General features: G+C 45.4%; 1 protein-coding gene across 2 annotated transcripts in view; it reads left to right on the top strand.

Annotated features, from left to right (window-relative positions):
- smap1 (small ArfGAP 1) overlaps nucleotides 1–16,220 on the top strand; it is a 281,586-nt gene that overhangs the window by 144,237 nt on the left and 121,129 nt on the right. For both annotated transcript variants that reach the window (XM_061910969.1, XM_061910968.1), the window contains one exon: nucleotides 16,039–16,099. In XM_061910969.1, coding sequence (XP_061766953.1) covers nucleotides 16,039–16,099 — 61 coding nt within the window. The remainder of the gene's footprint in view (nucleotides 1–16,038; nucleotides 16,100–16,220) is intronic.

Here is a 16,220-nt window from a genome sequence, read left to right on the forward strand (position 1 = left end):
CAAGTATCTTAAGTAAGCCGCCCATTAAAATTAATTGATATCAATTCAACCCGTGCTATGCTATTATTTTGAAGGTTACTTTGCACTGAACAGGAAGTCTCTGTGTGTGCATTTCAATGCTGTATAATGAGAAAGCAGATGTTATTGCCATTTCACTGTAATGCGGAAATTAACAATACTACTGCACATGTCGATAAACTGACGGATTTATCAAGAAGCAATGACCCTCTAATGTCTCAAATTGTATGTCGATCAAATCGAGCCACTAAAGCAGGACCTATTTAGTAATATGAACACGGTGGACCTAAAAAATTGGTTGACATTAGACATAAGAGGGAACGATTTTCACGGGTTCCATTGCAAATTACGTTAAGTTTGGAAAAACTGTTCATGGTTTATTAGGTCTGTACCGCATAGATACAATATAGTCAGAGTGTATAGTATACACTTTGTATACTGTACACACATTGCACACACTGTACACATACAATTTGTACAGACATTGTTTACAGTGTGTAGTTTTTATCATGTAGGAATTCATATTCTGCGTTTGCAGGCCAGCCAGATGCTCTCAAGTGATGAGATTTTCTGTGGTAAGAAAATGTAGTGGGTGAAGAATAGAATAGACTGTTATCCATCCAACAATGGGCAAATGACGTTGTTACATTGTAGGTATTTATACAGTAACAGAAGTAAACGTAATGAAAAACAAAACACGTAGTTGTCAGGCTTGCCCCTGACAGTTTGTCTATGTTTTAGTTTTTTCCTCTGCATTTGTCTGTTTCCCGTGTTTAGTATTTCCTGTCTTTTAGTTCCTGTGAAGTGCTCTTAATTTTTCAGCTTCCTGTCTTGTTCCCTGAGTACTGTTTTCCTCCTCAGTGTGTTTGGTATTTCCTGTCTAGTGCTCTTATTTTGTCAGCTTCCTGTCTTGTTCCCTGAGTGCTGTGTTCCCCTTCAGCTGCGGCTGATTGGCATCTAGCCACACCTGTTGCCAATCAGCCGGCTCCTATTTGTACCTCCTTTGTCTTGTGTCAGTTGCTGGATGATTGTATTGTCATTTGTATTGTCGTTACTAAAGCAGTGCACTATCAACACCGTGTATGGTGCGGATGGTGTTCTGCTGACTTCGACTGCGGATGTTGTGGATCGGTGGAGGGAATACTTCGAAGACCTCCTCAATCCCACCAACACGTCTTTCTTTGAGGAAGCGGTGCCTGGGGAATCCGTAGTGGACTCTCCTATTTCTGGGGCCGAGGTCGCTGAGGTAGTTAAAAAGCTCCTCGGCGGCAAGGCCCCGGGGGTGGATGAGATCCGCCCGGAGTTCCTTAAGGCTCTGGATGCTGTGGGGCTGTCTTGGTTGACAAGACTCTGCAACATCGCGTGGACATCGTGGGCGGTACCTCTGGATTGGCAGACCGGGGTGGTGGTCCCTCTCTTTAAGAAGGGGGACCGGAGGGTGTGTTCCAACTATCGTGGGATCACACTCCTCAGCCTTCCCGGTAAGGTTTATTCAGGTGTACTGGAGAGGAGGCTTCGCCGGATAGTCGAACCTCGGATTCAGGAGGAACAGTGTGGTTTTCGTCCTGGTCGTGGAACTGTGGACCAGCTCTATACTCTCGGCAGGGTTCTTGAGGGTGCATGGGAGTTTGCCCAACCAGTCTACATGTGCTTTGTGGACTTGGAGAAGGCATTCGACCGTGTCCCTCGGGAAGTCCTGTGGGGTGTGCTCATAGAGTATGGGGTATCGGACTGTCTTATTGTGGCAGTCCGCTCCCTGTATGATCAGTGTCAGAGCTTGGTCCGCATTGCTGGCAGTAAGTCGGACACGTTTCCAGTGAGGGTTGGACTCCGCCAAGGCTGTCCTTTGTCACCGATTCTGTTCATAACTTTTATGGACAGAATTTCTAGGCGCAGCCAAGGCGTTGAGGGGTTCCGGTTTGGTGGCCACGGGATCAGGTCTCTGCTTTTTGCAGATGATGTAGTCCTGATGGCTTCATCTGGCCGGGATCTTCAGCTCTCACTGGATCGGTTCGCAGCCGAGTGTGAAGCGACCGGAATGAGAATCAGCACCTCCAAGTCCGAGTCCATGGTTCTCGCCCGGAAAAGGGTGGAGTGCCATCTCCGGGTTGGGGAGGAGACCCTGCCCCAAGTGGAGGAGTTCAAGTACCTAGGAGTCTTGTTCACGAGTGGGGGAAGAGTGGATCGTGAGATCGACAGGCGGATCGGTGCGGCGTCTTCAGTAATGCGGACGTTGTATCGATCCGTTGTGGTGAAGAAGGAGCTGAGCCGGAAGGCAAAGCTCTCAATTTACCGGTCGATCTACGTTCCCATCCTCACCTATGGTCATGAGCTTTGGGTCATGACCGAAAGGATAAGATCACGGGTACAAGCGGCCGAAATGAGTTTCCTCCGCCGGGTGGCGGGTCTCTCCCTTAGAGATAGGGTGAGAAGCTCTGCCATCCGGGAGGGACTCAACGTAAAGCCGCTGCTCCTCCACATCGAGAGGAGCCAGATGAGGTGGTTCAGGCATCTGGTCAGGATGCCACCCGAACGCCTCCCTAGGGATGTGTTTAGGGCACGTCCAGCTGGTAGGAGGCCACGGGGAAGATCCAGGACACGTTGGGAAGACTATGTCTCCCGGCTGGCCTGGGAACGCCTCGGGATCCCCCGGGAAGAGCTAGACGAAGTGGCTGGAGATAGGGAAGTCTGGGCTTCCCTGCTTAGGCTGCTTCCCCCGCGACCCGACCTCGGATAAGCGGAAGATGATGGATGGATGGATGGATTGTCGTTACCTCATGTCACTCTTGTGTCTTTGCTACCTGTCGTGTCTGGCATCATTTTAGCTATTACCTGTCGTGCTACATCTTGTCCTGGTCGTCGTAGCGGTAAGCTGTTTTTGTTAGCCATAGCTGTTTCCAGTTTTTCTGTTTGCTATCCTCTAGCTTCCATGCTAAAGTTCCTTTTTGTTTTCTAGCTTCCGGCGCTAGCTCCCTTAGTTTGTTATTCCGCCCACGTGCGTACTTTTTGTTTGTTCTTCTTCTATTATTTATATTAAATAATGTCTTCATATCCAATGCCTGCCTCCATCTCTGCATCTTGGGGTTCAACAACAAATAACTCTGACAGTAGTAATACATACTGCACCAGCATGTATAGGTAAAAGATTAAATACATTTAAAAAACACATCTGTATTGCACACCAAGAAAAAAGATGACAGTCATCATCATACTTGCCAACCTTGAGACCTCCCAATTTGGGAGATAGGAGGTTGAGGTGCTGGTGGTGGTGTTGAGGTGGTCGGGGTTAGGGTGGCGGGTTTTGGTGGTAGCAGGGGTGTATATTGTAGTGTCCCGGAAGAGTTAGTGCTGCAAGGGGTTCTGGGTATTTGTTCTGTTGTGTTTATATTGTGTCACAGTGCGGATGTTCTCCCAAAATGTGTTTGTCATTCATGTTTGGTTTTGGGTTCACAGTGTGGCGCATATTTGTAACAGTGTTAAAGTTGTTTATACGGCCACCCTCAGTGTCACCTGTATGGCTGTTGACCAAGTATGCATTGCTTTCACTTATGAGTGTCTGTTGAAGCCGCATGTATTATGTGACTGAGCCGACACGCTGTTTGTACGGAGGAAAAGCGGACCTGACGACAGGTGAGAGAGGACGCTAAAGGCAGTGCCTTTAAGGCAGGCCCCAATATTGTTAACCGGGTGGAAATCAGAAGAAATTCGGGAGAATGGTTGACTCGGGAGATTTTCTGGAGGGGCACTGAAATTCGGGAGTCTCCCAGAAAAATCGGGAGGGTTGACAAGTATGGTCATCACATAGGTATGTTGTAATGTCTTATGGCTATGGGTAGAAAGGACCTGAAGTAGCGCTTCTTCTTGCACTGTGGATGTAACAGTCTGATGCTGAAGGAGCTCCTCAGGGCCTCCACAGTGGATTGGACATTATGGATGTTAACTTGGTCAGCATTCTTTTGTCAGCTCCCTCCTCAGTGCTGTCTAGTGGGCAGCCTAGGATGGAGTCAGCTGTCATAATCAGTTTATCAAGTCTATTCCTATCTCTGACCGTGCTGCTTCCTCCCAGCAAAAGAAGCAAAAACATTTTCAAATTATTGTGCATGCATGTAAGCAAAGGCTATATTGCATGTTTTAAAGACATCGCATGCCTTTAGTAACGCCAGCATTTACCAGTTTTGAACGTGTCCTAATGGTGGACCCCTTCATACTTCTTATTGTCTTCTTTTCTGTCTGTAGCTCTCTGTACAGACACTAAATTACTGACATCCCATTAGACCGCTGGCATATGTTGCGTTTTCCTTTCAGTTCATGAATAGGTTATTCTAGAGAACAAGAGGCTGCTCCAGTTCATCGAAAGCACTCGGCTTTGTTGTAGATTGAAATGAGAGGGATAAGGAATTGTGGATTAGTTGGTTTTGTGAGTCTTTATTTATTCCAAACAACAATGAGAGGAGTTTTTTGTTCAGCTTATGACTTAGTAGAACATTTTAATAGTAAACAAATATCACAGTGTGTGCAACGATCAAACCTGTCTGTGGTTAGTCAGTGTAAGTTTGATGGCGCAAGGGGCTTGCAGACAACGAGCAATCTGACACTCGTAACGTCACACTGCCCCCACTGCAGTGCTTTCTGAGATCTCGCATTCAAGAGGTCGATAGCTTGGCCACAATGAGACTAATCAATAAAAAGGATTTGCACTGCTGAAAGAGGAGAAGTAACCCTGACAAGAAGACACGCACAACGCAGACATAATGATAAACACACACATGCAGCCAAACATACGTTCATGTCACTGACTGTTATTTCCCAGCTTACTGCAAGCGAGTTCAGAATGCTGAACTCGTTAGCATTTAAAAAGCCAGCTTTGAAATAATCTACAATTTATACTATTACAGATTTGTTCTTTGAATTGACATTAATCAAAATAAGCAGGTAAATAATTTAAATATTTGGGTGTTATTTTGTACCCTAAGCTAAAATTGGATGACCATCTATCCATGCATCCATCCATCTTCTTCCGCTTATCCGAGGTCGGGTCGGGGGGGCAGCAGCCTAAGCAGGGAAGCCCAGACTTCCCTCTCCCCAGCCACTTCGTCTAGCTCTTCCCGGGGGATCCCGAGCCTTTCCCAGGCCAGCCGGGAGACATAGTCTTCCCAACGTGTCCTGGGTCTTCCCCGTGGCCTCCTACCGGTTGGACGTGCCCTAAACACCTCCCTCGGGAGGCGTTTGGGTGGCATCCTGACCAGATGCCCGAACCACCTCATCTGGCTCCTCTCGATGTGGAGGAGCAGCGGCTTTACTTCGAGTTCCTCCCGGATGACAGAGCTTCTCACCCTATCTCTAAGGGAGAGCCCCGCCACACGGCGGAGGAAACTCATTTCGGCCGCTTGTACCCGTGATCTTATCCTTTCGGTCATGACCCAAAGCTCATGACCATAGGTGAGGATGGGAACGTAGATCGACCGGTAAATTGAGAGCTTTGCCTTCCGGCTCAGCTCCTTCTTCACCACAACAGATCGGTACAACGTCCGCATTACTGAAGAAGCCGCACAGATCCGCCTGTCGATCTCAAGATCCACTCTTCCCCAACTCGTGAACAAGACTCCTAGGTACTTGAACTCCTCCACTTGGGGCAGGGTCTCCTCCCCAACCCGGAGATGGCACTCCACCCTTTTCCAGGAGAGATCCATGGACTCGGATTTGGAGGTGCTGATTCTCATTCCGGCCGCTTCACACTCGGCTGCGAACCGATCCAGTGAGAGCTGAAGATCCCGGCCAGGTGAAGCCAACAGGACCACATCGTCTGCAAAAAGCAGAGACCTAATCCCGCGGCCTCCAAACCGGAACCCCTCAATGCCTTGACTGCGCCTAGAAATTCTGTCCATAAAAGTTATGAACAGAATCGGTGACAAAGGGCAGCCTTGGCGGAGTCCAACCCTCACTGGAAACGTGTACGACTTACTGCCAGCAATGCGGACCAAGCTCTGACACTGATCGTACAGGGATCGGACTGCCACAATAAGACAGTCCGATACCCCATACTCTCTGAGCACTCCCCACAGGGGTTCCCGAGGGACACGGTCGAATGCCTTCTCCAAGTCCACAAAGCACATGTAGACTGGTTGGGCAAACTCCCATGCACCCTCAAGAACCCTGCAGAGAGTATAGAGCTGGTCCACAGTTCCACGACCAGGACGAAAACCACACTGTTCCTCCTGAATCCGAGGTTCGACTGTCCGGCGTAGCCTCCTCTCCAGTACACCTGAATAAACCTTACCGGGAAGGCTGAGGAGTGTGATCCCACGATAGTTGGAACACACCCTCCCTTCTTAAAGAGAGGGACCACCACCCCTGTCCGCCAATCCAGAGGTACCGCCCCCGATGTCCACGCAACACTGCAGAGTCTTGTCAACCAAGACAGCCCCACAGCATCCAGAGCCTTAAGGAACTCCGGGCGGATCTCATCCACCCCTGGGGCCTTGCTACCGAGGAGCTTTTTAACTACCTCAGCAACCTCAGCCCCAGAAATAGGAGAGTCCACCACAGATTCCCCAGGCACTGCTTCCTCATTGGAAGACGTGTTGGTGGGATTGAGGCGATCTTCGAAGTATTCCTTCCACCTATCCACAACATCCGCAGTTGAGGTCAGCAGAACACCATCCGCACCATACACGGTGTTGACAGTGCACTGCTTCCCCTTCCTGAGGCGGCGGATGGTGGTCCAGAATCGCTTCGAAGCCATCCGGAAGTCATTTTCCATGGCTTCCCCAAATTCTTCCCATGTCCGAGTTTTTGCCTCTGCGACCGCTGAAGCTGCACACCGCTTGGCCCGTCGGTACCTGTCCACTGCCTCTGGAGTCCTATGAGCCAAAAGAACCCGATAGGACTCCTTCTTCAGCTTGACGGTATCCCTCACCGCTTGTGTCCACCAGCGGGTTCTAGGATTACCGCCACGACAAGCACCAACTACCTTGCGGCCACAGCTCCGATCAGCCGCCTCGACAATAGAGGTGCGGAACATGGTCCACTCGGACTCAATGTCCAGCACCTCCCTCGTGACATGTTCGAAGTTCCTCCGGAGGTGGGAATTGAAACTTTCTCTGACAGGAGACTCTGCCAGACGTTCCCAGCAAACCCTCACAGTGCGTTTGGGCCTGCCAGGTCTGTCCGGCATCCTCCCCCACCATCGCAGCCAACTCACCATCAGGTGGTGATCGGTAGAAAGCTCCGCCCCTCTCTTTACCCGAGTGTCCAAAACATGAGGCCGCAAATCCGATGACACAACTACAAAGTCGATCATGGAACTGCGGCCTAGGGTGTCCTGGTGCCAAGTGCACATATGGACACCCTTATGTTTGAACATGGTGTTTGTTATGGACAAACTGTGACGAGCACAGAAGTCCGATAACAAAACACCACTCGGGTTCATATCCGGGCGGCCATTCTTCCCAATCACGCCTCTCCAGGTTTCACTGTCGCTGCCAACATGAGCGTTGAAGTCCCCCAGCAGAACAGGGGAATCACCCGAGGGAGCAATCTCCAGTACTCCCTTGAGTGTACCCAAAAAGTGTGGGTACTCTGAACTGCTGTTTGGTGCATACGCGCAAACAACAGTCAGGACCCGTCCCCCCACCTGAAGGCGGAGGGAGGCTACCCTTTTGTCCACTGGGTTGAACTCCAACGTGCAGGCTTTGAACCGGGGGGCAACGAGAATTGCCACCCCAGCCCGTCGCCTCTCACTGCCGGCAACGCCAGAGTGAAAGAGAGTCCAGCCCCTTTCAAGAGAAGTGGTTCCAGAGCCCTTGCTGTGCGTCGAAGTGAGTCCGACTACATCCAGCCGGAATTTCTCTACTTCGCGCACTAGCTCAGGCTCCTTTCCCCCCAGTGAGGTGACGTTCCACGTCCCAAGAGCGAGTTTATGTAGCCGAGGATCGGACCGCCAAGTGCCCTGCCTTCGTCTGCCGCCCAGCTCACATTGCACCTGACCTTTATGGCCCCTGCTATGGGTGGTGAGCCCATTGGAGGGGGGACCCACGTTGCCTCTTCGGGCTGTGCCCGGCCGGGCCCCATGGGTACAGGCCCGGCCATCAGGCGCTCGCCATCGTGCCCCACCTCCGGGCCTGGCTCCAGAGGGGGGCCCTGGTGACCCACGTCCGGGCGAGGGAAATCTGGGTCCTTTGTTGGATGACCATCGTATAAAAATGACTAAAACCATAAAAACAAATATAAACTGTTTCATGCTTATTAGACCTTGTTCATCGGTTCAAGCTGCACAAGTTTACATGCATGCAATGATTTTTTCCCGGGTACTCCGGCTGCCTCCCACCTCCAAAGACATGCACCTGGGGATAGGTTGATTGGCAACACTAAATTGGCCCTAGTGTGTGAATGTGAGTGTGAATGTTGTCTGTCTATCTGTGTTGGCCCTGCGATGAGGTGGCGACTTGTCCAGGGTGTACTTCACCTTCCGCCCAAATGCAGCTGACATAGGCTCCAGCAACCCCCCGCCGCCCCAAAAGGGACAAGCGGTAGGAAATTGATGGATGGATATGTCTTATCGTGCCATGGTCTGGGGACAGGCCACAAAATGTGTAGTGAAGCCTCTGTTGTCATTAAATAAACACTCATTAAATGGGAACATTATCACAAAACCTATGTAAGCGTCAATACATCTGGCAGATGTTTTTGATTGTTCTTTTATATTCTGCGTAAAACTACAAAGATTCGGGATGAAGAGGTTTCAAAAAAACAGACTACGCAATATGAAATGATGGTACGTTTGTACTGGGAGGTTGGAATTACCGAGTTTCTAGTCCGAATTTTAATTGGAACGCTCCTCGAGGTTGGATATCTATTTTGGAAAGTTGGAGCATTTTAATGATGGCGGCTCTGGATGTAAACAATGATATTAGCTTCTATAATATCCGTTATTAGTTTTTCTGATTTGTTTTTGTTACACTAAATCAGCTATATAAAATGAATTTTTGAACGTTTATGTATCGTAACGTTTATGTATGATAACATTACTGTAGTGTAGACTATATCTATTTCACGTGTTTTATACGTTCTACAATGCTAGCAATAGCATCCATGTTTCCATTTTACCCACTGTGTTTTAAGGCTTCACGGTTTTGGGCTTCACGGTGGGAGAGGGGTTAGTGCATCTGCCTCACAATACGAAGGTCTTGCAGTCCTGGGTTCAAATCCAGGCTCGGGATCTTTCTGTGTGGAGTTTGCATGTTCTCCACGTGAATGCGTGGGTTCCCTCCGGGTACTCCGGCTTCCTCCCACCTCCAAAGACATGCACCTGGGGATAGGTTGATTGGCAATAGTAAATTGGCCCTAGTGTGTGAATGTGAGCGTGAATGTTGTCTGTCTATCTGTGTTGGCCCTGCGATGAGGTGGCGACTTGTCCAGGGTGTACGCCGCCTTCCGCCCGATTGTAGCTGAGCTAGGCGCCAGTGCCCCCCGCGACCCCAAAAAGGGAATAAGCATAAATTGTTGATATTCAGATAAGGCAAGCACAACAATTCTGTACCTTTCGTGGATGTGGCCAACAGTTTAATAAGAAGATGCGTTGAATTAGAGTGCTATTGCCACCCTCTTTTGGGCAAATATAGAATCGGTAGTCAATGGCCACAAATTAAATTTTAAAGTGACTTGGGCACAGCATCAATATATATGACCCAATCCAAATACATTTTTCCACTCATAATGTAAATGAACTATAACCAACAAATAAAGTCAACACCTGGCTGCACATAACAGCTCAGTGAACTTTGTGAACATTATAAAACATGTATATATAATTTAAAATATCACATGTATAAATGAATTACAGTGCATGATAGGTGATGTGCAAAACACTTTCTCAACTCTTCCCCATGTTTGGCACATTTTAGCTGCTTGATAATTCTGCTTGATTACTAAACTTTACAGATGTAGTTAAGGGAATGAAACTTTCACATTCTCTTAATATTAAAGGGTTTATCGTTTTTTTACTTCTTATTGCAGAGTCTTCAAGGTTTAATATGGACGGTGGGGGGTAGTTGAAGTTGAAGTTGAAGTTATGTGTTGCTAAGTCTGTTATAGCTTGCTTTAATCAACGCAAACTGGTGTTATTTTGGTACAAACAATTGTTATTACGTCGCAATCACTGCTCTGCTTTGTGGCAGAAAAAAGTGTTGTAATGTGTGTATTTGTATAATTGCGTGTTTGTGTGCATGCACCGACCGTATAACAGCATAATTGCGATTACCCGAAAAAATATGACTTTATTGCAGTTTTTACTGTATTCTTACATGTTTGGTAAACTTCCACTCTTCAAGTTAGTAGGAAATTACTATTCATTTTTAAAGCATCCAGGTTGCCGATAATTATAAAACAACTGAAGTTAGAGTAGTGATTTTGATGCAAACAACTGAAGTTGGAGTAGTGATTTTGATGCCAAATTTATTTAGATGTGTATTTAATCACATTACACATATTCGATATCTACAGCTACACATCCTTCAAAACTGTATAACTATATATATTGTATATATATTTATATATATACATACACACATATGTGTGTATGTATGTATATATATGTATATATATAGATACATATGTATCATACATTGATATAATATATTGGTATAATATGTATGTATATATGTATATATATATATATATATATATATATATATATATATGTACACAGATATACAGTATGTATAGGCTGTATATGTGTGTATAAATGTTATTACTTTACATGCAGTCTGCTTTCGGCCGCCGGACACATTTTTTTAGCCCAATGTGGCACCCTAGTCAAAAAATGTGGACACCCCTGCTTCATTTAGATTAAACAAAATCACACTTTTATTTTAATTACGTTTTTTTATTTATTTTTATCAATCAATCAATCAATGTTTACTTATATAGCCCTAAATCACTAGTGTCTCAAAGAGCTGCACAAACCACTACGACATCCTCGGTAGGCCCACATAAGGGCAAGGAAAACTCACACCCAGTGGTACGTCGGTGACAATGATGACTATGAGAACCTTGGAGAGGAGGAAAGCAATGGATGTCGAGCGGGTCTAACATGATACTGTGAAAGTTCAATCCATAATGGATCCAACACAGTCGCAAGAGTCCAGTCCAAAGCGGATCCAACACAGCAGTGAGAGTCCCATTCACAGCGAAGCCAGAAGGAAAACATCCCAAGCGGAGGCGGATCAGCAGCGCAGAGATGTCCCCAGCCGATACACAGGCGAGCAGTACATGGCCACCGGATCGGACCGGACCCCCTCCACAAGGGAGAGTGGGACATAGGAGAAAAAGAAAAGAAACGGCAGATCAACTGGTCCAAAAAGGGAGTCTATTTAAAGGCTAGAGTATACAAATGAGTTTTATGGTGAGACTTAAATGCTTCTACTGAGGTGGCATCTCAAACTTTTACCGGGAGGTTATTCCAGAGTACTGAGCCCGAAATGAAAACGCTCTATAGCCCGCAGACTTTTTTTGGGCTTTGGGAATCACTAATAAGCCGGAGTCCTTTGAACGCAGATTTCTTGCCGGGACATATGGTACAATACAATCGGCAAGATAGGATGGAGCTAGACCGTGTAGTATTTTATACGTAAGTAGTAAAACCTTAAAGTCACATCTTAAGTGCACAGGAAGCCAGTGCAGGTGAGCCAGTACAGACGTAATGTGATCAAACTTTCTTGTTGTTGTCAAAAGTCTAGCAGCCGCATTTTGTACCAACTGTAATCTTTTAATGCTAGACATGGGGAGACCCGAAAATAATACGTTACAGTAATCGAGACGAGACGTAACAAACGCATGGATAATGATCTCAGCGTCTTTAGTGGACAGAATGGAGCGAATTTTAGCGATGTTACGGAGATGAAAGAAGGCCGTTTTAGTAACGCTTTTAATGTGTGACTCAAAGGAGAGAGTTGGTCAAAGATAACACCCAGATTCTTTACCGTGTCGCCTTGTTTAATTGTTTGGTTGTCAAATGTTAGAGTTGTATTATTAAATAGAGGTCGGTGTCTAGCAGGACCGATAATCAGCATTTCCGTCTTTTTGGCGTTGAGTTGCAAAAAGTTAGCGGACATCCATTGTTTAATTTCATTAAGACACGCCTCCAGCTGACTACAATCCGGTGTGTTGGTCAGCTTTAGGGGCATGTAGAGTTGGTGTCATCAGCATAACAGTGAAAACTAATACCGTATTTGCGTATGATGTCACCTCGCGGCAGCATGTAGATGCTGAAGAGTGCAGGGCCAAGGACCGAACCCTGGGGAACTCCACACGTTACCTTAACGTAGTCCGAGGTCACATTGTTATGGGAGACGCACTGCATCCTATCGGTAAGATAAGAGTTAAACCAGGACAGGGCTAAGTCTGACATACCAATTTGTGTTTTGATACGTTCTAATAAAATATTATGATCGACGGTATCAAAAGCAGCGCTAAGATCGAGGAGCAGCAACATAGATGACGCATCAGAATCCATCGTTAGCAATAGATCATTAGTCATTTTTGCGAGGGCTGTCTCCGTGGAATGATTTGCCCTGAAACCGGATTGAAAGGTTTCACATAGATTGTTAGACGCTAAGTGTTCATTTAACTGCTCCGCAACAATTTTTTCGAGGATTTTTGAAATAAAAGGAAGGTGAGACACCGGTCCGTAGTTTACCATGAGGTCAGGATCGAGGTTAGGTCTTTTAAGAAGAGGATGAATAACCGCTTTTTTGAATGCTAGGGGAACAGTGCCCGAGGAAAGTGATACGTTTATAATATTTAGCACTGATGGACCTAATAATACAAAGAGCTCCTTGATCAGTTTCCCAGGAAGTGGGTCAAGTAAACATGTTGTTTGTTTTATTCCATTTACACGTTGTAACAATTCCTCTAATGTTATTTCCTCAAAACAAGAGAAACTATTTTGGAGGGCAGTATCCGCCGTATATACAATCGTGTCAGTGTTAATAGAACCCAGTTGTAGCTGGGACGCATTGTCTTTAATCTCCTTTCTAATGACTTCAATTTTCTTACTAAACAATTGCATAAAGTCATCAGCTGAGTGGGTGGAGCTACTGGAAGGAGTCCCTTGTTGGGTTAGCGATGCTACCGTACTAAACAAAAATTTAGGATCATTTTTATTATGGCGGATGAGATTTGAGTAATATTTAGCTTTAGGTAAGGTAAGCATGCGTTTATAAGTTATTAAACCAACACTCCATGCTTGATGGTACACCTCAAGTTTAGTCGAGCGCCATTTGCGTTCCAGCTTTCTACATAATAATTTCTGAGCTCTAGTTTCTTCTGTAAACCACGGGGTACGCTTTTTTGGAGCCTTTTTTAACTTTAGCGGTGCTATGTTATCAATGGTTTCGCGCAGGGCGTCGTTAAAGTTGTTAGTGAGGTTATCAATAGAGCCCACATACTTTGGGAATGTTGCCATTACCGAGGGCAGTAGGTCAGCAAGATTTGTCGTTGTGGCCGTATTAATGTTGCGGCTGCTATAGCAGTTATTATTATTATTATTAGTTTGCCGAACATTCGTCTGAACCTCAAATTTGATAAGGTAATGATCGGACAATACTTTAATATACGGGAGTATCGTAACTTTGGAATCGGGGATACCCCTGACAAGCACTAGGTCTATCGTATTACCGTTGCGATGCGTGGGTTCATTTATTATTTGTGTGAGACCACAGCTATCAATTATAGTCTGGAGCGCTACGCACGGTGGGTCCGATGGGGAATTCATATGGATATTAAAGTCCCCCATTATGATTATATTATCGCCGTGTGTCACTAGATCAGCAACGAACTCTGAGAATTCATTGATAAAGTCCGAATAGGGCCCTGGGGGGCGGTAGATAACAGCCAGGTGTAGAGGCAGCGGTGTGACAGACCTCATAGTAAGCACCTCAAACGATTTATATTTATTATTTATGTTAGGACCAAGGTTAAAGTTTTCGTTGTATATTAATGCGACCCCCACCCCTTTTAAGAGGACGGCCAATATGCGCATGTGTAAAGTTAGGAGGGCATGCCTCGTTTAGCGCAAAAAAGTCGTTTGGTTTAAGCCAGGTTTTGCTGAGACCGATGACGTTAAGATTGATGTCTCTGATGATATCATTAAATAACAACGTTTTGGGAGACAATGATCTTATGTTTAAAACACCTATATTATAGGTAGTGGGCTGTTTTAAGGAATTTTTGACCAAATTATCCGTAGTAGCAATATTAATAATGTTGTGTTTATTATGGCCAGTGCATTTAGTATAATTACGACCATATCTAGGAATTGATACGACGGGAATTTTCCGATTGTTTGTTTGTTGCTTTGATAAACTGCACGCATCATAGTTAGCCACCTCAGTAAAACACATGTCCAACTCTGAAACACTCAAACCAGAAAAAACTTGTTCTAATTTAATTGACTCCTTACCCAGACCAGTAGTCTCGCATCTTCCATTTAAATCCGGCTTCAGGATGGAGAGAAGTGGTGTTCTGTGGGGATTAGCCTTCTGCTTTGTTTTTAGCCCCGCTCGGCATCCGCGTTTCCGATCACACCGCTGGCGTCTGCTCCGTGGACGGCCCTCGCTGCTACTATACTCCCCTGCTTCACAGGCCGCTGGATGTAGCCGTCGAAGTATTCCCGTGCTAGTTAGCAGGTCTAGCAAGCACGCGTCTATCAGTCCAAAACGTCCCGATATGTCCACATCCAGAAGTGTCTCGCGGTCGTACGTGATCACGGAGTGACCACGATGTGAGCCAGCCATAAAGTTTGTAGAATTGTCCGGTATTTCTGCCAAATGTTCCATATTTAGCAGGAGCTCCTCGAGGTCGCAGCCGCCATCTTGGATATAATCATGTTCATGGCTTTTTGAAATATTGTGTTTATTTTCTTGTGTGTTTATACAATGCAGAACATCAGCAGTAAAAACAGGTATTTTATCTGGAGTGAATTCTTAATCCTACCTGTCATTTCAGAAACACATACCTGTTATTCATGTGAAAGGTTTACAATATTAGCTACAGTTATTACAGGTTGATTGTCCTTCTTACTTACGCCTGGTGAAGAAGTAAGCGAGAATGAGGTTAGCGGCATCAATTATGGTTGTAAATAGTGAGTTTAATGCACAAATATTGGATGTAAACCATTTTTAGAACTTCAATTATTGTCAGAGATATTGAAGTCAACAGGCAGCAGGGTGACGCTGTAGGTCGTGTCCCACAGCAAGAAGGTCCCTGGTTTAGATTTCCGTGCTTGGGGTCTATCTTTGTGGCGACTTGTCCAGTGTGTACCCCACCTTTCCTGCTGGGATAGGCCTCTGTGTGATCTCAAAAGGTACAAGCGGTAGAAAATGGATGAATAGATGGATTAAAGTCAACATCACTGAGATTTTAAAATGATGTACATTGAAAATAAATTGTGGGCTGCAAATTATGTTTTTTTTTTAGAATTAGCACATCCTTTGTATTTTTGTTGTGATTCCATCCACCACTGTTGTATGTTTTTCTAAGTCCTGCGCACAATTCACCGCTAATACATTACTGAATAAGCACAGACAAATTAATATTAATATATTAATTAGGTTTTATTTGATTGAAATATTATTAATTTAATACCAGCCATCAATAATCCCACTTCTGACAACACTTTGCTGAATTTCCTCCAGGGATCAATAAAGCACTTTCTATTCTATTCTATCTATTCTATAATTTGGTGAGGAGAAATTTGGTTTATTAGCAGCATTGTAGATCTCTTGAAGCTCCCGCAGTCACCTTCCTTAACACTCTCCCATATCAAAGTTTTGTTCATCTGTATCAGTATATTCTCCACTTTCCCTTTCTGATAAATCTATCTTTCTACTTTTTATGTACGTTGAATCTGCCTGCTTTGTCTTCTCTCTACCACTCAGATCTTTACCTCATGAATACACCTACCCTTATTGTATGGCATATTGTAATATTTTAATAAAGTCTGTTGTTTTTTTTTCTACACAGTCCGAGAATAGAGCCATTTCCAAGAAGAGTAAAGAGACAGATGTGGACCTGCTAGGCCTAGGTAAGACCTGCCAAACCCTCACAATATCTCATGAGAACATTTTCATAACACGATGATCGTTCAAATCAGATTTGAAGATCAGAAGATCTTATTACGGTTTTTGATTGATATTGCAATCAAT

Source organism: Nerophis ophidion, linkage group LG09, assembly GCF_033978795.1.
Source record: "Nerophis ophidion isolate RoL-2023_Sa linkage group LG09, RoL_Noph_v1.0, whole genome shotgun sequence".
Lineage (NCBI taxonomy): Eukaryota > Metazoa > Chordata > Actinopteri > Syngnathiformes > Syngnathidae > Nerophis > Nerophis ophidion.